Below are 25602 nucleotides of genomic sequence, written 5' to 3'. Positions count from 1 at the left end.
TCTTAGATCTGAGAGGTATGAGTTTTGCCAAAAGGTTATTTATAAAAGTTGCAGGTGACTGAATAGAGTTCTTTCACATGTAGGTTTTTGTTATGTGCATGCACACACACACACACACACACACACACACACACACACACACACTACATTTCTAGAAGCCTAACTTAATCAGTGGGGTAAAAATCCTTTGATTTGTGACATAATAATTCCCACCACATCACATTGATTATTCTGCTTATTATTTCTCATGAGACAAATGCATGTGTACAAACGTGTGGTGTTAGGGCAGTGACATATCCGAGTCACTCCAGCTGTTGTGCAGAGGAACAGACCGAGGTTGGCTGGGCAGAAGGAAGGAGACTGGTAGGGACCCAGGGCTGGCGGTGGTGGTCCCAGAGAGGCTAGTAGGAAAGATGATGATGAGTACGGAAGTGCTGGTGTACAAGATGTGGGGTGTGAAAGTCAGGACTGAAGGGCGGCTCCAGGGTTTTTGGCTTGAATGGCAAGGAACTAATGTTGCCGTTTACTGAGATGGCCAACAACGTGAGACATTTTGGTTTCTTTTTGTTGTTGTTTTAGATGGATTTCACCTCTCCCTTCCCACCCAGTCTTTGCTAGAAACTGGAATAAACTAGTATTTAAGCTATTGATTTAAAACAAACTATTTTATGCTTGAACAAATGAATAGTAATGGTGATGGCGGTAAGTAATGTTCAGTAGCAATTATATTTTACAAAATATTTTAATATCCAGTAATACATTTGCCCTATGTGATCACACTGAGGATTTCTACATCTACTTCCTAACTTTCTGAAGAAAAAAATGAACTTTTATTTTGGGTTATAAGGTGATTTGTAACATGCTTTAAAATGCATAAAGAACAGTTCACCTGTACTGAAAAAAAGGTGAACTAAAGGAAGATTAGCTCTTGCAATATGTCAAATAGGAGTTAGGAGAAAGTGAAAATGGAATGCACTGAGCGGTATTATTTATCCGACTGTGAATTAATACATATGCTGTAATTTGTCTCTCAGACCCCAGGTTCATTGGTGCCCACCTCATCCCAGAGAGTGACAACCGAGAAGATGACAAAGTCTATTTTTTCTTCCGTGAAAACGCAATAGATGGAGAGCACACTGGAAAAGCCACTCATGCTAGAATAGGTCAGATATGCAAGGTGAGGTAAAGAAAAAAATGGAGGAGGGTATCATTGTCCAATCACAGTTTTATTTCTTTTTCTTTTCCACCTATGTGCAAATACAGTGAAAAACATGGCTAAAATCTTGACTGATTCCTAAAATATTTACATGGTAAAAAAGACTGAAAGCATAGTTGCTTATGATAACTCTTCAAAGTCAAATGTGCAGGTAATTCATTTACTGTGTGGCACAAAATATTGCATTACAGTAAGAAACATAGAATGAAACATTTCTCAAAATTACAGATTAATTAGTATAAGTGTGAAAATATGATAACAGCACCATTCTTTCTCTCTACACTGTACAGCACAGTGTATATGCAGTATGAATAAAGCCAACAATATTTATAGGTTAAAGCACCTTTCATCACAAGAAAATCACAAAGCCAGATCCAATAACTGTCTTAAAATGGAGTCCTTTCTTTTTAAGAAAATAGCATGAAATTTTGAAAGTATTTTGGGGCAGGGGGTAGCTTCTTTCCTATCCCAATCATGATCTTTTGTTTATCTCTAGTGTATTTAATTACTGGGAAAGTAAAAGTTTTAACGACTTAAAAATGTACAAATAATATGTGAAATATATGAGGATCTTTTCTCCATAAAATATAGATCATGTTTAAAAGCAGTATTTAACAAGAATTTAAAAATCTTTATAGTAGATAAAATCATGCAAATAAAATATAAATCAATGTTATATATTTGAAATAACATAATGTTATTGTGCATATATATTGCATAGGCCCATAAATATTATTTTAAAAACCATTACCAGTAAATACATACTATCATAACAGAATTTATTGCTGTGTTAGATTAGAATTCAGTTTCATTTTCAGTGAGGAAACCGTTTTTCAAAATATTTTCTCTGGAATGAGTTTTCTTTATTAAGGTTTATGCAAATATTTTTTTCAAAATGCTGCCTGAAAGTTGGAATTGCTTCAGCTGTTTAAGCTTATTAAGTATTTGATGCTAGCTTGCTTTTGCCTGGCATGTATTTTCAGTATGGATTATAAGGCATGCATTTATTCTTCCATGCAGTAAATACCTGTTAAGTGCCCACCGTGTGCCAATGTGTTCACTCTTAGTAACCTACTTAGGTGAGTAAAATCTCAAGAAATACATAGGTAGGTGAGAAAGACTTAACCCAAAAGAAACAAAATATGAGAGTAGTAACTATTCAGAGTGGTAACAAAATAAAGTGGCTTTTAATGCTAAGGGACATTCATTGTAATTCATTTCTTGAATAAAGTTAGAGTGAATAGATTTGACCAACAGTATGAGAAAGCATAGTTACTTGTATTGAGTTATTGTAAAACTCCTCCTTCCTTATTTTGAAAAACGAGGAATTATATTTTGTATCTGTCTCAAGATATGAAGATAAGAGAATATTTGAAATTATCATTTACATGCATACTTCTTAAAACCAGTACTCTCTCCTTTCAGAATGACTTTGGGGGGCACAGAAGTCTGGTGAATAAATGGACAACATTCCTCAAAGCTCGTCTGATTTGCTCAGTGCCGGGTCCAAACGGCATCGACACTCATTTTGATGAGTTGCGTAAGTAACTCATGATGTCATACAAAGAATATTTGTTCAGATTCTCTTTGCCCACAACAACAAAAACACAACTGTCCCCAATTTTGTTTTCACACAGAGGATGTTTTCCTAATGAACTCTAAAGATCCAAAAAATCCAATTGTATATGGAGTATTTACAACTTCCAGGTAAGCAACTTTTTACTATCTTATTATCATAGAAACTTCATGTCCCTTAGATGCTTTCCAAGTATCCATAATATGTGAAAATATATTTTTGAAAGAACAATGTTGGCTTAACCTTAGAGCTGTTGTGCATTCTTGGGTGGGATGAAGTAAGTTATAACTCAAATAGTTTTATTCTTTTTTGATAAATTGTAGCAAAGATTATCATCACTATAAATAGATAGTGAAACATGTAAGTCATGTCCTTTGTATAGCTTTGTCTTTAAAAATTTGAGTGAAATGTACAATACTATAAAAATGGAAAACTGAGTTTTGTTAAGTTTTTGGTGATATAAACTACAGGTGAAAAAACCTCTTCCCTCCCTTCTCCTTTCTCTTCTCCTTCCTCCACAAGCCCTCATCCTCCCTCACTCTGGCCCCCTTTTCCCCCCTCTCTTCCCCCTCCTCTTTCCCTTCTCTTTTCCCCATTTTTGCTCTTGCTGTCAATTGAGCAACAATGATCTCCTGTCACATTCAGCATGAAGTTTAAATTACCTGGAGTTGTTAAAAGAAACTTACATTCCCATGCGTATAAAAAGGGATATGCATTTGGAAATGGATAAAATGTTTAAAGGAAAAATAATTAAAATCAAAAGTCAGGAAAAGTACTGCTGTGAGAGCATAAAGAGAAAAATTAACTGCAAAGTTCAATTCTGATATATTCTGTAAATATTAAAGGCATTACAAATTGATTGGATATTTGTACTTAATAGTTTTTTAAATAACATGTACAAATTAGGAAACCCATAACACTAAAACTATATGTAAATTCCTGTACCTAAATAAAAAGGGAATGACAACTAAAGTGAAGAATTTTGGAGACTTATATTCAACAAACATTGATTGTTTCTTCTGCTTCCTCATTGCTTAGTACAGCGGTTCTCAAATGTGAACATGCATCAGAATTACCTAGAGAATATGTTAAAATATAGTTACCGTCTGCCCCCACAGAGTTTCTGACTCAGCAGGAATGGAATGGGGCCTAAGCATTTACATTTCTAAGAAATTCCCAGCTGATGCCCCTGCTGTTGATATAGGGACCACTCTTTGAGAATCACAGTTTTACTGGGTAAAATAATTTCCCCTCTCTACTTCAGGAGATGGATGTCTGCATGTGAGTTAGTCTTAAACACCGTAAGTAAATCACAATCAAGTTTTCAATGATGACTGATTTCATCAGTAGATAAGCAAAAGGTATAAAAATGAAAAAGGGACATTTAAGCATTACAAACTGATGTGTCAAATATACATTAATTTGCTATTCTGCGATGAAAGTATTGTTATTAAGTTCTATAAATATTTACTGAGATTTACTGAGTGTCAAGTGCCATGCAGTGTGTAATCGGTGTCATGGAAGAGAGGTAGGCATGGCTCCTCCCACAGGAAGTTTGCACTCTACCGGGTGTTGTCTTTATGCAATGGTTTCCAAAAGGAACTCTTAGGAACATGTGTTTTCATTTGGTCTCATTTATATGTAATTTTCTGTGGGGAGCAATTGGTTAAAAGATAATTATCCATATTTTAAATATGCACCAACTGTTTTATATCTTTATATAAATACATATCTCAAGCAGTATAAGCAAAATAAAATTGAAAAATATGGTAGTTCATGGCAAATGCCATTTGCTTCAACTAGCTAATTTTTGCCTAGCAAAATGATGGGAATAATTTCTATCATACACCACTTCAATTAAGGTATAATAGCTACTAACTTAAATTGATTTTCTGTGTTGGGAGGAGATATTTTTAAATGCCTTCACACAAATTAGACTCTGCTACTTGGTCTAATACTTTTGGTGACTTAAGAGTTAAAAGTAATATAATGTAACACATCATTGACATTGACTGTTCATTTTATGTACCAGTTTCAGTTTATAAAATGAATTCTTAAACATTCTTGCTTATTTAAATATTCCCTCATTTTAGTAATGATACTTGAGGCTTAACATATTACCAAAGTTTATATTTTTATTGCTATTTCATATCAAAAGTAAACATTACTTTTTAGAAGACCATGTATATGTTTTTCATATCCAAGTTTATGTGTGATATGGATAAAAATATTCATATCATATATTATCTGTGTATGATATGAATATGTATATTCTGAGTACTACAGATGGTTTCATCCATGCTTTCTATTTTTGAGAAATCATAATCTGTTCTCTTGTGTATTATTAAAATATATACACATGACTAAAAAAGAAAATCCTGAATACTATGTGAGATTGCTGACAATTTATGTTCAGATTTTGATCATTGGTATGTCAAATTTAAAAACTCAGTATCAGCAGTTTTCTTACCTTGCATAAAGATGAGAGTCTGTTTTTGTTGCGTCTCTCTTTTTCAGTAACATCTTCAAGGGCTCAGCCGTGTGTATGTACAGCATGAGTGATGTGAGAAGGGTATTCCTTGGTCCATATGCCCACAGGGACGGCCCCAACTATCAGTGGGTACCTTATCAAGGAAGAGTCCCCTACCCACGACCAGGAACTGTAAGTGGCCTACGTGTTTAAAATATGAAATGAATTTCTGCTGAAGGTTAAAAAAAAAGCAGCTAGAAACAGACATTAAATACAGATAATGTAAAACAAAGGTGACGGACTGTAAATGAAAGCAAGGCAAGGATTTTCTGTGATACCATGAAATTCTACATTTTAAAAAGATGTCCTTTACAGACGTCAGTGTTTAAATTCAGTGCTTATCAGTTATTAATATCCATAATTTTTGAGAAATAGAAACTTGAATGGGTAGCCTTATTTCTTTTCTTTTCTGAATGAGGTATAGTGAAACGGTCTTCATGGAGAGTTGAAACAATTAGGATACACTTGGTCTTGTTCTCGGAGAATAAAGTTTGAATCAAAAGATACTTCCCATGGGTATGGGACACATTCCTCAAGTGCGTAAAAAAAGTGAAAAATCACACAGAGTGAGCAGGGACTAGATATTATAACAGACACTGTCCACTCTTGCTGACTTCTTTTTCCCTCCAGCAACTCTGGGCGCTCAGGCTTAAATAAAAATGGACAGAACTCAAAATAAAACTGGCTTTGAATCTGTAATTAAAATAGGGAGAAAAAATGAGAAAAAAGATTTCTGCATGATAGAAAATGAACAAAAGTCATCACTGATATCAGAAGTAGTAGAATATCTGGTTGAACCATCCACTGAAGTGAAACATTTCCTAATTCTAGTCATCTTTAAGGGAATAGTTTCATATGAGGAAAAACTTACACTGGAAGTTTATCCATGATTTTAAGATCACTTCAGTTTTATATTCTGTTAAATTCAAATAAATGATGTTTTTATTTGATTTTATTAGAAATAGGATGCTTTTAATACTCTTTCTTTTCTGTATTGCAAACTTATTTATAAGCAAATACAATATTTTGCATTTTACAAATATTGCTTTTGGTTGATGGATCTTGCAGATAAAAAATCTAAATAGGCTTTCAGATGAATAAATGAGCAAAATGGAATATCTATTAATTACATGAAGTCAGATAGGTTTTATAAAAAGCACAGGAGATTTACTCTATTTCTTAATAGTAAACTTTGTTGATGGACAGTTTTGTATCCCTGTGGCTGATTATATCTCTGGCTAATTAATGTCAATATATTGTAAATATAAATTGTAGATTTCACATCAACAAACATGGTGAATTTCTGCTGTGTACTAGATATTGCGCTATTATTTGAAGTGGCAAATTTTTTTTATCTGAAGTTGTATATGTTTATAACTAATAATAGCAATTAGAAATGATTGTGTGCCAGACCTTGTTCTAAGAGATTTATACCTATTTATATATATTATATGCAACACCCCAATTATTGTTTCCATTTCATAAATGAGGTCTGTAAGGTAAGGATTCGGTACAGGCCATTTGGTTCTAGAGCCTCTGTTTTCACACATTATTCACAGACAGTTGTTACAGGAAATGATCAGCAATATGCACCAAGTATTAGATGCAGAAGATAGGAAGTATTGCCTAATCTAGGAATTTGAAAAGGACTACAGGGAGGAGATTACACCTAACTCCATGAATAAAATTCACTATTACATTAAATAAATAATTTTATAATTGAGCAAAAGTAATTCCTTAAATCCTTTAACTGTTTTATTAGTGTATTATGTGTGTGTGTGTGTGTGTATATATATATACATACTTATTCAGACATATATATTCATAGATACTCTCCCTGTTTCAAAACAGGTTTATTTATTCCACTTCTCATGAATTATTAATGATCTATATCAAGGTAATGGCAAAGACAATTGATTCTCCTTCTAAACCTCTTAAAAGAACCACTCTTAATTACATTTCAGCTCCCAAGCGCTTACATTAAATGGCAGAAATTATTTAAGTGTAAGACAAAAAGCATGAGAGTAAAGGTTGCACTCTGAGTGTTGTACCCCATGATTAAATGTAGTGAAAAGAGACATGGTGAAATCTGAATTTTATCATTTTCATTTTGTTACCTTTTGTGGAGTGTATCTATCCAGAGGTGGTATCACTTGTGCATTACAATCTATCCTTTCTGGCTCTCTGAGGCCATCATCTCTTCTGCCTGGTCCAATTCTGATTGGCCAGTTTCTGTGCTATGCAGGTTGTTAAACATTTTGAATAACACCTTTCCTTATCCCTAAAATTACTTTAATTATTAAACAGATATTACTTTTCATACTTTGTGGCACCTTTTCAAGGTTATGTTAGAAACAAGGCAATAAAGAATCATTTATATTGTCTTCTAGTTTGAAAAGAGAACATTTGTATTTAGAATGATGCCACTAGAGAAGATGAAATATTTTGAAGAAAATTATTCTGAGGTTCTCTAATCTAATGTTTAATGGCTTTGGGTTGTAATATATTGCTGAATTTATTTCAAATACTTCAGCTATTACATAAACAAAATACAGGGTGTTGCAACTAATAGAGGCATCAGATTCCTCCTATACACTGAACTCATAAGGTGCATTTGCAGTTTTTGATAAGAAATGATGACATAACTAAATCCCATTCTGACTTAAGATATGTGTAGTAAATATATAGTATGTTTTACATGTAGTAGTTTAAGCAACATTATTTTTTAGTTTATCAGTTACTCAACTCAACTTAAAAAGGAAACAATCACAGATGTAGAGTCTTAGATCATTTAGAATCCTAAACCTAGACCTAGGGATCATATATATTATTATATAATTTGTAATCCTGCTCATTATATTTTAACCAAAATACTTTCTTCTGTTTATCTTAATAGTGTCCCAGTAAAACATTTGGAGGATTTGAGTCTACAAAAGACCTCCCTGATGATGTTATAACATTTGCAAGAAGTCATCCAGCCATGTACAATCCAGTGTTTCCTCTTAATAACCGCCCAATAATGATCAAAACAGATGTAAATTATCAGTTTACACAAATTGTAGTAGATCGAGTGGATGCAGAAGATGGCCAGTATGATGTCATGTTTATTGGAACAGGTAAATGTTTTAACTTCAGTTCTAAATTTTCTTCCAGAACATTACCCTTAACTGATTAATATACTAAGAACTGAAGGAAGTTTTTGTAGTCACTCTCAAAGGCATAGTTCACCCCTAACGAATGACTAAAAAACCTGAACCTCTGCCATTACAGTGTGTTGTTACAATGTGTTATCTTTTTAGACAAGTTGACATATATTAATTTAAATTAAATTTCCTTTTCAGTCAGAAGTTGATAAGTGTAATTAAGTAAAGCTAATAATTAGGTGAACAATCGATGTCTGTAATTGAATCATAACTCTTTTCTGCCCATTGGCTTTTAAGATATATAGCTCAAACCATGCCTACAATTCCCAAGCTATTCAATAATGATTCTGGAATAAATTGATACAAAATTATCTGAACTTGAACATTGCCAAAGGGTACAAATCTTAGAGCATATAAATTTTGGCAACAAAATTTGTTAATTCTTTTTGCCGAACAATGAGAACAACAAAACTTGATCAGAAAAACAACAAACTGGAGCTAAGGAATCATCACATATATTTTAGATAACTTGTGTAGAAATTTAACAATGTATTTTTACTAATCTCATGATTAGAAACAAACTTTTTGCGGGTATATTTTCAGAATGAATTCCATTGGTATTATGATGTATTTTTTTATATTTTTTCCCCAACTCTCTTTAATAATGCTATTTTGAAAGTGCCAGTTACAAATCTGAAACTTGCTACTCAGGGTCAGATTCCAAGGTAATAAATTCCTTGTCTCCATTAACGTTGTTAACTGACATAAATCATGGCAAATAGATTGCTCCACTGAAACCTTGTATAACAACATTTATTTTCCCTTGGTGAGAAACAGAAAAAAATTGCACTAGCTACAGGGGAATGGCAACCGTGCAATAAGAGCTTTAAAGACTTAAAGTTTTATAACAAAATTGTGAAATACTTACATTATCAGGTGTAACAGTGTTGGGTTCTGAGCAATACAGTACAGTCTATAAGTGAAAAAGTTTATAAGTGAGAACATTTATCAAATAAAAGAATCTCAATGAGACTCAAGAGTTCAGTAAAAGTCAATGAGTTGTAAGTATCAACTTCTGGTTATAAATATCTTCAGAAATTATAAGATGATAGGATTTCTCTTCAATAAATATTAGTTTATCACTTACTGTCAAATCGTAATTAGATCTCTCTACACAGTAAGTTTGTTCAATAATGTCACACTTACCTTTTTTTTCTCCTCTGGCCTAAACGTGTTGAGAAGTCCCTCACTCATTGTCAATGCAACAAAAGCTTGTTTCCAGCTGTTTGACCAAAGATCCAATCATGAGATTTTTCATTCCTTTTGGACAGGAGCTGTCTTTAAAGGAACCAATTTCATGAGCATGTTGAATGTCTGATGCTGTAGATGGCTATCGGTCAGCACAGACCAGGGTCATCTGTCAGCAAAGTAAATTGATTACAGTAATTTTATCTTTTAACTAAGTTGCACATTAGAGTATATTGATCCTAGCTGAGTAATCTGATTCAGTTTGTGTGAAATTGTTTGAAATACTACTCAGTAAACTTGATGTGGAGCACAGATAAAGTTATGTTTGGATCCTGGAGATGCATCAGAGACACTGAATAGATCAACCTAATTTACCTTTAATCTTTGGTGTTGTGAATAGTCTAAGGTCCTGTAAATATAGACAGGGATCCTCTTAAAAGATGGCTTTTTTTTTTTAACTTGATAAGATATATGCAAGCAACCTTTCTTGATCTCACATAGCACATCATATTGATCTTTGACAGTGACCATCAATGATATGAATACATTGAATTATTTTTCTGGTGTAACTTATTTACTGGTAAGATTTTCTTCTCAAAGAAGTAGTCTGTTCAACTTGATTAGAGTAAACCAATCAAAGCTAAAAATAACTGATCAACTGACCAAATTGAAATAATGAGGAGTCAAATTTTTAATTTAATAAGGTCCTGTTCTTCATTCTCTGAAGGAATAGAAATGTGTGTGTAAATACTAAAAAATAATACCTTCTTAACCCAACTTAGAATAAAAGTGACAGCTCTTGTCATTAAAATACTTTTTCTTCCACAAAGAAAAATTGGAATAAATAATGCTTGAAATCTCTATAAAATGTATTCAGTTTAACAGTTTTTATAGTTTATGCTTCTGAATTTTAAGTTTCCTTGGTGCTCTAAAATTGATTAACCAATACGCTAATCAGAACAATATATTAACCAAAACTGACCAGTTATTGTTTCCTTAGTACCTTAAAACTGATTAACCAGTATGTTAATTCAACCAGTATATTAACCAAAATTAACCAGTTATTGAAAAACCACTGTAATGAGTAATCCAAGGTGTTTATTTTGAGAAATCAGGTTATTGTCATTCATCCCTTCCTGGTCATTGAGCTGCCTTTAGGGGCCTGTAAGTACTATGGCTTTCAGGTGACAGGAGGATGAGCAGCCAGCTTCTGGAGCTGTGACTACTCACGTTGTTTGACAGCATTCCTTGCATTTTGCATCTATATTAAGTCTTCATTGTAGTCCCTGATTTCGTAACAAAAGTAGAAAAACCTGTTATGTCAAACTGGTATTATTTTTTGTGTTTTTTTTCCCCAGGTACCTGAGAATTGAGATTAAAAATAACAAGAAATTAATCTAACCTAGTGATTGTGTATTTTTTAAATTATGCATGCTAAGGATCTTCAAAGCTTCATATATTTCTAAAAATTCTATTATTTTTGTTTCCTGGCTATGTTTATAGTTGATCTATTTGCATGAAATGCGTTTGAATGTTTATTTTACTATTGTCGTAATGAAAAATAAAAGGAAGACTGAGGTCAAAATGTTCTTTTTCACCAAATACTGATTCCATTCATTAACACTAAATCCTGTTTAGTTCTGTTTAAATTGCGATCTTCTCCTCCATTTTCTTTTGAAGATGTTGGGACCGTTCTTAAAGTAGTTTCAATTCCAAAGGAAACTTGGCATGATTTAGAAGAAGTTCTTTTGGAAGAAATGACAGTTTTTCAGGTGAGTGCTGCTTAATTTCAAGTGTCAACAAGTTCACTTATATGTCTTTTCCCCAGGACAGCTGCACACTGATCTTGGTATGGGCAAGTAGTCTTGCATACCCTTCTAATTAGCTTGTCAATTAGGAAGCCAGACACTAGTCAAAATAAACCTTGAAACTTTCAATGCCAGTTAAATCTAAAAATGTAAAGAAATACACTCTTGGCTCATATTTTGTTTGTGATAAAATATATGATTTACGTTTTATAAAATTTAAGTAACTTACCTCAATGGACAAGCCCCGTGTGCTCTGCACCCACAGAATCTCCTCTTTCACGCCTTATAGTGTAACTGGGATGCCGGTAACTTCCATAAATGTATTAAGGGAAATACTTTCAGAATAACAGGGGAATGAAGACATTTCAACCATTTTTCCAGCTTATTCATGAATTGTTATATTTTCCTAAAGAAACTATTTGTTAGCAAAATATGTTTGAGGTTTTTGTATCACAAGTAGTAAATTTGTTGTAGATTACAAGTCCACATGCTTAAGAAATGTACAAATATTTGTACTTTTGTCCTGAATCGTGGATGGCTCAGGTACATTGAAGGATTAAGGGTAAAGACTAAGGATTAGGGATATTGGTCAAAGTAAGAGAGAATTGAAGCCAATACATCATATACCAAACTGTCTGTTGTTCCTTTGGGAAAGCTAGCTAATAGAGTTTGAACTGAAGCACACTTTGATATGAATTATTTATGAGATATGACCAGGAAGTAAATACCTGTAAAAGGTGTTATTTCAATCTCCGATAAAAGAGTAAACCATAGACATGAAATATTTATAACTGCAAATTAAACTGGAATTAGAAGAATTTTCTGGCCAGAAAATAAGAAAATGTTGGATCTAGTCTCACAACTTAAAATTATTTAGTTTCTAGATGTCTTAGATACTTTATAAAATGAAGCAGCTGGATTAAATTTTTCAATTGTTTAAACATTTTAAATATAAACAAAGTATTCCTAAGATTTTTCTTCATCTCATATTTCTAGACCAGTTTATTAACCTAATAGGCCTCTTGCTCACTCGTCAGCAATATTAGTGAGGAAGAGAAAATGAAGTATAATATGGCAAATCCCTAATATATATTTAGTCTATTAAAACTATTATTATCATTGAAACAAATAACTGGTAAAACATGACATGGACATCTTATAATAACAAATAAACAGTGTTCTAGTGGAAAACGTTCAGGCTCTTCAGTCGTATCTACATGACTAAACTTTTTTTAAGTCTACATTTTTTAAATTCTGATTTTAAAGTCTAAAACTACATTTTAAAAATCAGGTACTTTGGCCTTATTATATTTATGTCTGGAATAGAGTGATAACTAATCACTATCACTCACTAAGTCCCATTTCAGTATTTACACATTGATACTTGACTGTACAAATTGAAAAATACAGTCATCCAAATGGACTGTGTTAGCAATATAGAGTCCATCTGGATTTAGCAAACAAATTATGGGAATGAAGGGGTGGATAATTGCTGTCTTGTGTTCATTGTTGTGTCTCCAGAGCCTAATATATGTTTTCAACCAACATGTATTGGTATTAGTGAAAAATGAAATACAAGAAATTAAAGAGTTTAAGGTCCTCCTCAGGGAGACCAAACTTAAAGCAAGGTGTCCAGAGTATGAGGAAGATGAAGATAAACTGGGAACATCAGTCTAGCCAGTTATCCTGATGATTATATCCCATGTGATTTTTTCTAGTAGAAAAAAAACTTTCACTGATTCTATATATTCGGAAATTTGTATTGCTACCACTGTTTCAAGTGACATTACAAGAAGTACTAAAATATTATATTAAGAATTTCTTAATTATTTCCAGAATCTCTTCCATTTGTATTTGTCATGGTTCCTTTGCATATTTCCCTTCTGATGTGTTATTAAAACAAGTTTCATTTATTAATTCAACTATAAACAAACCAACATTATACCTATCATGGTTCCAGCACCATGCTAAGTTCTAATGATTCAGAGAAGAGCACTTTAAACATCATCCCTGACCTTAAGCAGCTTACATACTCTTATGTGTTATCCCTCATAGTTTCCAGGACTTAATGTATTACCTATTAGTACAATTAAGTTTTATCTCATAAAATTATATCAAGTCATGTCATGCCATTTAAAACATAAGGTTTTTTTCATCATTTATTTTATGGGGTTTATGAATCAAAGCATGCATAATTTTGCAGTAATACTGTATTATAGATAATTTTCACTCCCCATATGTCTGGGATTTTAAGTTTATATTTACACCTTAATTATATTCTTTAGTATATTAATAACAAATTTATTTTTAAAAGATATTATTTAAACTGATCTGTTAAATGACTTTTAACAAAAACTTGACAGGTTGGAAACCAACAATCCTCTTGCAAGCACAAACATTTAATAAGTTAGATTTTGTTAGTATTTTGCAGCTTCTAGAGAAATACACAACCAAATTACATCTATGATAACTGTTGAGAAACATTTCTATGGTTTTTAAGATATCATGAGAAAGGCAGTATCAGTCTCTAACAGGTAGTTATAAGTAGGTATTATTGTGCTGGCCTGAAAATGATTGCTTATCAGTTTATGATTTTGTAGAAAGATTACAGCCTGGACACACCTCCTCCCACAGATAGTTCTACTTATCTCCCTATTGTCTCTGCTATATATTATTGTCATTATTATTTCTTTGGCACTGAAGTAAACAAGACATATTTGGGCAGGGTTTAGAGAAATATTTACTTTCAACATTCTGTTCTATCAGGCAAAGTTCATACATGTATTGTGGCCTAGCAATTGGAATATTTCACTGTCAAACTTTGTTTAATTTTGCAGTAGGAGGAAAAAAAGCCACAATACATTAAAGCAACTGCTATATATATAGTGAAACAAGCAAAGAAAAAGTTTCTGTATTTCTGTTTGAGCCTTGTAAGTCATTCTATTTAACATGAAATAAAATTTAAAAGCACCTGAGCATTATGGTAGTTTGACAAGGTAAATAGACAAGGTACAGATTTAGTGTTATGGTAGTATCTGATACTTTTGGATTTTAAAAAGAAAGACATTTAAAGTCAACCAACCAGTTACTTTACCATAATGTCATCTCCAGGAGACTGTGTTCATTATGTGTCCTCGCTAGACTGAAATACCAAACCTCATATAAAATCCTGAATCAAAGCCAGTACTATGTCCTTTGCCATCTTGAGGTTGGTTTTAGGAAAACACCCTGGCTAATCACAGAACATTCCAGTGGTTTCAGTTACATCCAAGATAGTTTTATTCTGGGGGAAATCAAATCCCAATCAGAGTATAGAAAGAAAAATATTCCTTGGTAATAAAAATTTCCATTTTAGAGTAAAATTCTAATAGGTAATAAGAGGTGAAATAAAATTGGCATTGGTGTAGAACTCTAGAAATGATTTTGAATTGCCATTATATATTCAAAATGGTAGTAAAGTACTAAGACAAAAACTTAATTCTAAAACTTTACTTGTAATCTTAAATCTGTATTTGAGTCTTATTTACTGTGTAATTTGGAACAAGCTCATTAAAATCAGTTGAGCCTCAGCGTCTTCATTTCATGAATTTTCCAAGTTTTTAAAATTGAAATTACTAGTAAATGGTATACGACTCAAAACCCTTTAAAATGCTTGAAAATTCAACATCTATACCTTGTTAAAAATATTCAAAAGGTATAAAAAGCTAATTTTTTACTTTACTCAAGGTAGAGTTTCCTTTCCAGTCCAGTCAAACAGTGTTTTACTTTTGCGATAGTGGAGTGTTACATCAAGTTTCAGTGCATTTAGTACAATGGGTTTTATTTATAGTCCCATTGACTGCAAAGGATTGCAAGGTAGTTGCATAGATAATATATGCATTTTGAACCCAATTTATGCAATGTTCCATGAACAGCTGAACAAACAAATGAAAGAGTTTTATTTTCATTCAAATTTGAAACATAATTGATGCTTTCCAAAACCTCATCTATTAACTTATTCTTAAGAAGCATCCACATGCTTAGCATCCAGGAAACTATGTCAGAATCTCCTGGGATCAGCAGGTTGAAAAGCTCTGCAAGTGCGAAAGTTTAATAAGGACTAGATTAAAATAGCTGGAAAAATATAGTAAATTAAAGTCATAGGAAATCTTGAAAAGATGCTAAGTTTTTAAATTTCATTTTTACTCGAACACCAATTAGCTTTGCAGTTGAAACCAGTTTTATAAAAAAAGGCTTGAAGCGACATTTGTTTAAAATGGAAGTCATACTCACCACCAGCTATTTCTCAGAAAAAAGATATAGCTTATTTGAATGGATGTCAAATTAATATATTGTCAATTAAAATTCAGCTGCTGGCAGCATATAACACATCCTATTCCAAACTGTTATTACTTTCTGGTCTAAAAAATAAATAAGCATCTTTTAATTAAGGGATTCTAGGATGATATTAATTTAAGAATGTTGAGATCATAAAGTAGTTCAGTGAAATTTGGTGTGTATTGGGGTTTTGTTTATGTAGGAAATAATTGATTTTCATCTACCTTATAGATATTTAATTTTTTGAATTGTCAATGAACATAAAATGTATGAATATTAATCAGCTTCCCTTTTATGTAGTTTTCCCTAAAATTTTTAAAAGAACTTATACATAACTAACTTTCACTTCACTTATACTGTTAGTGCTTCTAAGAAGCACTTTCCTTGCACCTTGGGTGTTAAATTTACTTCAAGGAAGTCTGCCTGATGTTAACTGCTTACATACCCACATTACCCTTTCTCAGGTGAAACTGTTGGAATGAAGAATTTATTGTGAAAAACTTTGCCTAACTGTCCTAAATTCTCTGTTTGGAGTTATTGATGCCAATATTGTACAAACCTAAATACAATAGCTTTGTCTTTGAAAGCTGAAAATCTGTGATAAATTTTCCCCTTGATTTTTGTGACTTGATACTATGTCTAGAGATCATATTTTTGCATGGAGAAAATTGGTAAATATTCATTTCATCATAGTTGTCTTTGTGATTGGCAATTCCTATATAAAATTATTGTTTAGTATCATTAAGCTATAAAAATGGGAAACTATGGAAAATCTCAGAATTATCCTATTAACTTAATTTACATCCTCTATAATTTATCTCATTTGTGTCTCAGGCAGGTTATCTTAAGTTTGTTAAGAAAATTGTGTACTCAGCTTAATTATCAAAGTTTGAAGTGAAAATGTGCAATTTTGCAGCACATGGGGGTAATTTAAACCACAAGAGTGAATGAGCTCACAAGGAAAAGACTGTAGCATCCACAGGAGAGTGGAATGGACTCTCCAAGGCAAGGAGAGTGGAAAGAACTCTCCAAGCAAGGGAAGTCAAACACATGACAAATGCCTGGAGGCTGAGAGGATTGAACCCAACTAAGAATGAATAGCTTAAAAAGAGTGCCAAGGCATAATGAAATATAATAGAGGAAGCAGTCAAGAAGAAATGAATGGTCAATAGTGGTGTATAAAACAAGGAAATCCAGAAATAATAATTTAGACTGAAGTGTCTATTCAGCAGTACAGCACATTAGTGATTTCTGCTTCTGAGAATCCTAGACCGCTTCTCTAGAGTAGAAGCTAGACTCAGGGGGCTGTGGGATGAATGGCCCTGAATGGGACATAAACAAGTAAAGACAGTGAGTATAGAATATTTAGGTTATTTTCAAAGAAATTACAGCTAAGCTTGAAGAATTAAGGAAGACTTCTTTAAAAGGTATAGTTGCCTGTATCTCATATAAAACTTCAGTGGAAGTCAGAGTATAATAGGGAATGTGAAATAGGAGAGAAAGGGGAAAATTGGTAAAGAATTCATTCATTCATTCATTCATTCAACATATTTATTGAGTCCTCATAAATAGCAGAAATAATCCCAAATGCTTAGCATATGGCAGTGAACAAGAGAGCCAAAAATCCCTCTCCTAGGTCAGCCTGTGTGTGGCAGGGGGTGTAGGCAGGAACAAACAATTAAAAAGACACATGAGATGTGTCTGCTGCCCCTCCTCACATCCTATCAGCCTCACCTGTCATTCACAGTGTGTCTCTTACTTTCTACCCCAGCATTTCTCTGACAGCAGCAAAAGGGCACACAGGAGTCACAACTGAGGGTGTGGGAGATTGAACACTCTTCCGGACACCCACTGAGTCATGGAATGAATAAGTACTTCTCTGGCACAAACCTTAGTGGACAATTTTGAGAGTCATTGTCTAATTCCCTCATATTTTCTCTCAGTGGTAACTTTCAAGATCCATCTTTTTACTGACTTTTCCTCCATCCTCTCAATCCTTAGCTCCCACACCTACTTCCTACCTGCAGATAAGAACATATATATACATATATATATATATATATATATATATATATGTATATATATGTATATATGTCATATAAATACATAAATGTCATATATGTATATGAGTCCAGATAGTGATAGACGCTAAAGAGAAAAAAGCATGAAAAGGATATGGGAATGTGTTATGTGTGTGTGTACGTGTGTGGGGGAGAGAGAAAGAACGAGAGAGATTTGAATCAATACTATGTGTCAAACGTATTTGTAAAGTGCTTCACATTTTTTAACTCATTTAATCTTCTCAACAGTCCTATGAAGAAGGTACCATCATACTCATTTTTCAAATAAGAAAACAATTACAAAGTGTTTTTTTATAAATTGCTTACCTCACCTAAACTCACACTTCTGGCCAGGTTTGAGTTACTCTTTGAATCCATGCAGTTTGGCCCCAGAGTCCAAATCTTTACACTGTCTTCATGGCTCAGCTTCAGTCACCTCCCTAGTGAGGCCTTTTAAGATGATTCTTCCCAACTAAGCCTCTTTCCAGTCAACCTCCTCTGAGACCCCCAGGCAATCTCCTTAGTGTTGTGTTTGTCACTGCTGAAAGAGGTGATAGAGCACCTTCCAGTGAAAGTGAATCTAAGAGGATATAAGCTAACCTGTCCAGGAGAACAGCCATTTGATGGTCTAAGTTCATCACAGAACAGTGGTTATTTATGCAGAGAACCTTTATTCATAACAGGCTTCAGTAGAACACTTCACTGAAGTATATTGGTGATTATTACTTCCCTTGTTAGGACTTCTCCAGATTAGCCTGTTTGATAGAAATTGAAGAGATTATGTGCTCTCACAAAGACCTGGTGTGTAGGCCTTAGCACATTAGATGACCATTTTAATATAATAAAGTAATCTCATCCCAGTTGATCTCTCACAGCCCTTGACAAGTAAAAACAGGCCTAATACTAACAGCTCATCATTGGTGTCCTCAGGCACTCTCAACGAGGCTGTGATATTCTCCTCTTGAGCGTACAGATTTTCACAGAACACTGACCTCACATGGGGCCACTCTCAGACCAGGAGGAACCAAGAGCCAAGCAAGCCCATTCTGTAATCATGTCTGAAAACAGACAAGAACATAGACATTATCCAAACCACAAAAAATTACCACATAGCCCCCTTTTCTGCCTAGATGAGTCATTGCTAGGTCTTTACCAATCACTGCTTTACCTCCCTGTGATCTCCCTTCCTTCTAAGGAAGATTTATAGAGTACCCAGTCACAGAATTACCTCTGCTTTCAGACAGCATCTAAAGCAAAGTCCCTCTTGCCTTGAGTCCTCCCGCAAACCACCCAGCGCAAAACTAAGTCTTTTCCAACAGTCTCTCGCTGAGCAGTCCCATGGCATGCCTTATTGCAATGAGTAATAAACCCAGCTTGACCACCTACAGATCTGTTCCCAGTGGTCTTTGGCTGAAGGACGTTACCCATCTTACTGTCTGCTCCACATAGTTAACACATGTCTGTGCAATTTCTTCCACATGTCTTGCTTCCCAGTTACATTGCTCCTTGTGGGCACCAAAGTTATCTCTCTGAAAACATGTTAGTGTTCTATGTTAATTAATTAATGACCCACCTTGCTAATGGACCAAACAGTTCTCATTTTCTTTTTCTTCTCTAGGAACCAACTACTATTTCAGCAATGGAGCTTTCCACTAAGCAGGTACCATCTTTATGTACTACAATCAATATTTTACATTTCATTAATTTTGCATTTCAAATAGATAAACATTTATGATCCATCAAATTTATAGATTTATTAGCAGTTGTTTAAAAAAACAAGGGACAAAACAGTCTTACAGTTAGCTAGTAGAATAAAAACTAAAGATAATTTTCACTGCCCACATGTTTTAGACAACCATTCTCATATATGTCCTATAAGTATATTTCTTAGTATATTTCAATAATCATTAGTATTGCAAATTTTCATTTGGTCATCATAAGATAATTCACTCAATAGTTATCTTCATCTATCTGTCTATCCTTTGAAAATAACATTGGTGGATATTTCAGAATAGAAATAACTTTGTAATTTAATTAGCATGTATAAACAAAATACATTTTATAGGCTAATAAAATTATGCACTGGACTATATATATTTGGAAGACCTGACTTAGAAGTTAATTTTAGTTTGTCAGTAGTACTATGTGCTTGAGAAAACATTTAGTTTGGCTGAATATAAAAAGGGAGACAGCAAACGGTCACTGCCAAATGATGTTACTGAACCCCATAAATTCAAAGGTTTAAGGCAGCATGTTAATAGTCCTTCCATTCACACTGAATGAACACTTTGGCAGGACACTTAAGAAACACAAATGACTTCTAAATGCTAAATGATAAGTAGAGAACAAATGCAATCTTAACTTCTAATAAGTTATCTTTTCCCCATAAATGTTACCTAGGCTTTCTATACAGTTTGCCAATGGTAATTGCAAAAAAAAAAAAAAAGAAAAGAAAAAGGCTTGGATACTGAGTTGAAATTAATTATTAAATAACCCAGCAGAAAAGCTAGACTGGAATAGGGAGCCCGTCACTCCCTGGTGAATGTTATATATAGTAAGTTGTTAAATATGAGAACCATTTAGCTAATCTTAATCCTGAACTGTTTACATGTTGTATCTCTGGCCATTCGTTCTCCCTTGTATAAGACACTACAATACTGTGCCCATAAAATTCAGAATATATCCTTTCCACATATACATATCAAAATAGATTGATAATCTCCAAGATATTTAGAGAAACTCATAGTGCAGATATTATTGACCTGATACTGTTATCTTAGACTTCGTAACTATGTGCTCACCTGTTCTTGTAATCTAAAATTGTCAAATGTTGGCAAGGAAATCAGGGGATTTCCATGGTGGAAGCTAGACTGATAAATTCTTTCCTGTAATGATTTTTTAAATGTTTATTTATTCTCTGCTAGGCTTCATTGTCAGTCTTAATTATGTCATGTCTAGTTTTGTAAAACATTCCCTTCTGTTTAAAAAAATTATAAAGCTATTTTGAGAATTGCCTATTAAATGTAACTCATTTCACCAAAAAAGCAAAGAAAAACAGTTCATCAATTTAAAATAGCATGATAGAACAAAGTGCCCCTAGCTTTCATTTTCTGTTACTGGACGTTTGATTTCATTTAAACATGTCTCAGTTGCATTAATGCTAATGGATATTCTAAAAGTGAGGCAACAGTTTCAAGAGGGACAAGTAGTGTTGCAACTAATTTTCTGGATAAATGGACTCACCTCCTGCTTATCACCTGCAACTTGTTAAAGAGGATAGTGAGATGTTAAATTGGGCATAAAAAGCACATCAGGTTACTTGCTAGTGATGACTGGATTATGCTCAATGGTGCCTGCAAACCTACCCCATATTTCACTTAGCATATTTTGAAAATCATTAATTGCACTGCAGAATAATTGTTAAAATGAAATCTAGCCATGGAGTTGTATTTAATTATTCACATTTTATAGTACTTAAGGCTTTCATTACAATAAATTCAATTGCCATATTTTCGGTTTTCTGTTCTTCCCATGTGTTTTGTCTCTGTTTTTCTCCTAAAGAGATGTGACAGATTTAGGTACTGTTATTTAGATAATAGCAACTCCTTTCTAACTCAAATGTCATATTCTTAAATATCTGTAAGTATGAATTTTGCTCATGCTTCTTGAAAGTTATTGACCAAACATAGAGATACTTTGATTAGGTATGACCAAACAGTAGCTTTTTAAATAGTAAGCACCATATAAAGTTTGGCATGTCCATATTTAGCAGTGTCAACCATGCTGTGGATAAGGTGCCACCCCTTTTTAACTAATTTAATTGTTACTTATTATGTTTGTTTCATTTTTTATCACATTGAGGTTGCTGGCCTTCAGTACAATCTAAGTTTTGTTCTTTCTTTTAAAAAAGATGATTTTGGCAAAGAGAAATAAAGGATAGTAGAGGGAAAAAAAGAAATTCCTTCTAATTAATTCAGTTCTTTTAATATTTTTCCAATCATGGTCAACTGTTACCACACACTGATTCTGTAGGTACTTTAAAAGAGGTATAAATAAATCTAGTTTTCTCTCAACAAACAGCCTAACAATGCCTCATCTTTTCTTTCCAGGGACTTTAACATCATTTCTTAATTTGCCAGCTATGGTTTTGTAGCACCTTTCAATATAACAATAAAAGATGAATATATTAAAAGGTTGAACATCTGTAATATATACTATATTATATTCTCTGTATACTGTACTATAGTGCTATAAAAAGTTTTCATTTACTGGAATGGAAAAAGCAAAATGCATCAGGGTAACTATTTCTACATTGGCTCAGCTGTTACTGTCTTACTTCTTCTCCCTTATTTGTATTAAGATATAAACAAGTTGGTTAGCTTTAAGCACAACATTATTTTGTGTATTAGCACTCCTTATAGCTTTAATAGTTTCTTAGATTCTAATAGATACTTCAATCTGCATTCAACTTATCCATTTACTTATATGTGTAGTCTATCTTTGATTTTTTGAAAGTGCAATTTTAATTATATATTCCTGATGTCAGGCAGATTTTTAATATTAAAAAAACACACCATGGTTCAGAGATTGGCTTTTCTGTAACTTATTTTTCTTTTATATAGTAGAGCAATTAAAATACAATTAAAAGTCTGAAGTCTTTTCCACATGTACTATTACATGTTTCAGTATTTACATAACTTTTATTTAAGGCTTGCTATAATTATTATTCAAATGTGTAGTGCAAAAAAAAGGACTCTGATATTAATTATAATAAAATATGGAGAAATATCAAAATAATTTTATTTGTATTTCATTTTGTATTTACATAAATTTTTACCTGATATGCTACATTTTCTTAGCTTTGTTAATCATACTGAAATCGTAGTGAAATCCTAGAATTAGTTGCTGCTAGAAAGTTCTCCCCCCCGTAGTCTGCCTCATTTGATAACTCCAAATTCATAAAGATTAATGGCATTGTAGAACATTTCATTGTAAGATCCAGTTGAACATGCACATGTTATGGATAAGGAAGTTAAGTCTTAGAAAAACTGTGAATGGCCCAAGATCACACAGAATTCATGTAAGGCCAGACCTAGAATTAGAATGCACACACCCCAATGCCCAATATAGCACTTTTTCCACAACACCCTAACTTTTTGTTGAAGTCTATTGCACCAGCTGTCTACTTGATTCCCCTCTTTGATGATCTTTCAAATGAGAAGTAATGTAGTAGTTTTGTTTAAAGTAAACTTCTTGTAGGTGGTGCAAGGACAAGACAGTTGTTACTGAACCAAACTTTTTACAAATGTAAGCACCAAAACTTTGCCCTTTCCCTTTTTATAGCAAGGCAAACTATTCCACACAATGTCAGAGTCAGAAGTGTCAGAATCAAATGATCCCTGCCCCAAGGCCAACCAGAATACATGGCAATGAGATCATCTGATTAATCACAAGTATTAATGGTAGAAGTAAAAAGAGGAGGCTATCTAAGAACAAAAGGAAGGTTTGAATGCTACATTGCTCTGTGTCTTACTATCTCTTTGAAAATTTTATTTTTGAGCTATAATTGACATAACTGCTATCACCTTCCTTTATCTCCCTTTGGTTTTATACTTATCAAATACATCTGTCTTAGTCAAGTATTTAGATTTTGATATTCCTGTAATTTAAATGATCACATTATCTGCCAGGCCTTTGGAGAAGCAACCAATAATGGAATTTTGTTTTTTGTTAAACCCCATAAATGGATGGTTGTCTTTGATAAGTTATGTATAAGTAAAGCTTTTTTAAGAAAAAAAGAGGTTTGAAAACCAAGATAACTTTTGTCATAACAGAAAACCTTTTCCACAGCAACAACTATATATCGGTTCCACTGTGGGCGTCGCCCAGCTCCCTCTACACCGATGTGATATTTACGGGAAAGCCTGTGCCGAGTGCTGCCTCGCCAGGGACCCGTACTGTGCTTGGGATGGCTCTTCCTGCTCTCGCTATTTCCCTACTGCGAAGAGGTAGGAGAAGCTCTAGAAATAAATACAAATGTTCGCTATTTGTCTTAAGTGATTCCATTTTGGGAACACTTTCATGTAAGTGCATCACCTTTTTCTGATGAATAAAATGAGGATTAGAGAGGTTTTTGGTTCTTTCTCTTAAGTAGTCAAAACAATCAGAAACTGTATATAATAGGATAACTGGGCGCTAAATGTAATGAAACAAATGGTTTTAATAAATTAGTGAGGGAAAACTACAATGTTGTAATAATGTCCTTGAATATTTACACTTGGGAACTCTAAAGTTTTGTAACTTCATTTTATGCAGGGAAAAAACTGAGGGTCAAAGCCACAGGGAGAGTCACAGATGTCATCCAGACTGGGCCTTGTGCCTTTTAGCCAAGATGCTCTTTTGCCCCAAAATATCCTTCCTTTTCTATCCAGCAACATTCTGTCCTGGTTTTACATTATAATAAGGCAATTTATTTCTTTGGATAAATGGAAAATTCTCAGAGAAAAGAATATTTTTACCTTTAGAGTCTTAGAGAGTACACAGAGACCCAATTATAAAGAGTCAAGAAAAATTATTTCTAGTTCTGAGGGCGTCACATTTTTGTATAATTTTTATTAACTAGCATTAACATGTATCTTTATTTGATCCCAAAACTTTAAAGGCCATTATATGATCATAGTATCATCTTGTATTTGCAGTGTTTGAACCTGAAATAAGAAGCCACATAATAAAATATGTATTTATGAATCTGCATATATGTATTACACAAGTATCTAAGTATACCCTTGATAATATTTAAAACTATTTTTTCAGACATGCTTGAATTAAAGTTGTTAATATATGCCAAGAAGCTATCTAAAACACTATGTTTAGATAAACGTAACTGTAAGTCTCTGTCTAGGAGATTGAGTGCTTTGGGAATGGACATGTGATCATTAATACAGTATCATACTCAGAAGGTGCAGTTATACTTCAGGGAACTCTTAGACACATCCTAAAAGTTGTACACAAACTTGGTTTACTTTTGCTTTAAAAAATAAAAACACTTTGCTAATTTGACAAAATAGTCATCTCAACATGTTCTTACAACTCACTTATGGCCCCCTTTCTCTTTTGGTATTTACCAGTGTTTAAATAATGAGCAATGATAGACAAAAGTTATATACAATGTCTTGCTAACATAAACCTAAAAATTAATGGTCTAAACATCAACCTATTGAAACATTTAAGAAAATCAGTGTTATCAAGCCACTGCATTTTAGGAACAATAAAATTTGTTTTTTATTATAGCTAATGTTTTACAAGAAGCCATGGAAATGGATTTTTTTCATTGCTAATGAGGTGTGTTCTACAAATTTGGATCATCTTCAATGTTTGGAAAAAATAGTGAAGGGGAGAAAGAACTGCAATGTCTACTGAGATCTTCCAAGTACTTTAGAGAGCATTGACTACAGCATTAAATCATCAACTACTTCCATTTAACATACAATCAGCCCATATCAATTAAAATACAGTTATCTTGTTAATAATAATATTAAATGCAAATATTATATTAGTTTATTCCTTTAATAAATACTCACAATTCTCGTAAGCCTTCAACATTCAGAATTGACATAATATGCTTATATTACTTCATATACCTACTGATTTTGTTGGAAGTTAACATTTAAACAAAAACTTAGTTAAAATTTAAAACAAAAACTT

The 25602-nt window shown here is 33.1% G+C and overlaps 1 protein-coding gene across 4 annotated transcripts in view; it reads left to right on the top strand.

The window, feature by feature from the left end:
- Positions 1-25602, top strand: part of SEMA3A (semaphorin 3A) — a 467315-nt gene that overhangs the window by 418821 nt on the left and 22892 nt on the right. For all 4 annotated transcript variants that reach the window (XM_057504463.1, XM_057504465.1, XM_057504464.1 and 1 more), the window contains 8 exons: positions 1035-1177; positions 2642-2756; positions 2854-2923; positions 5310-5454; positions 8219-8438; positions 11394-11485; positions 19517-19558; positions 23749-23906. In XM_057504463.1, the coding sequence (XP_057360446.1) occupies positions 1035-1177; positions 2642-2756; positions 2854-2923; positions 5310-5454; positions 8219-8438; positions 11394-11485; positions 19517-19558; positions 23749-23906 (985 nt within the window). The remainder of the gene's footprint in view (positions 1-1034; positions 1178-2641; positions 2757-2853; positions 2924-5309; positions 5455-8218; positions 8439-11393; positions 11486-19516; positions 19559-23748; positions 23907-25602) is intronic.

The sequence above is a fragment of the Manis pentadactyla genome, chromosome 7 (assembly GCF_030020395.1).
Source record: "Manis pentadactyla isolate mManPen7 chromosome 7, mManPen7.hap1, whole genome shotgun sequence".
NCBI lineage: Eukaryota > Metazoa > Chordata > Mammalia > Pholidota > Manidae > Manis > Manis pentadactyla.
This window is presented reverse-complemented; position numbering and strand designations above follow the sequence as displayed.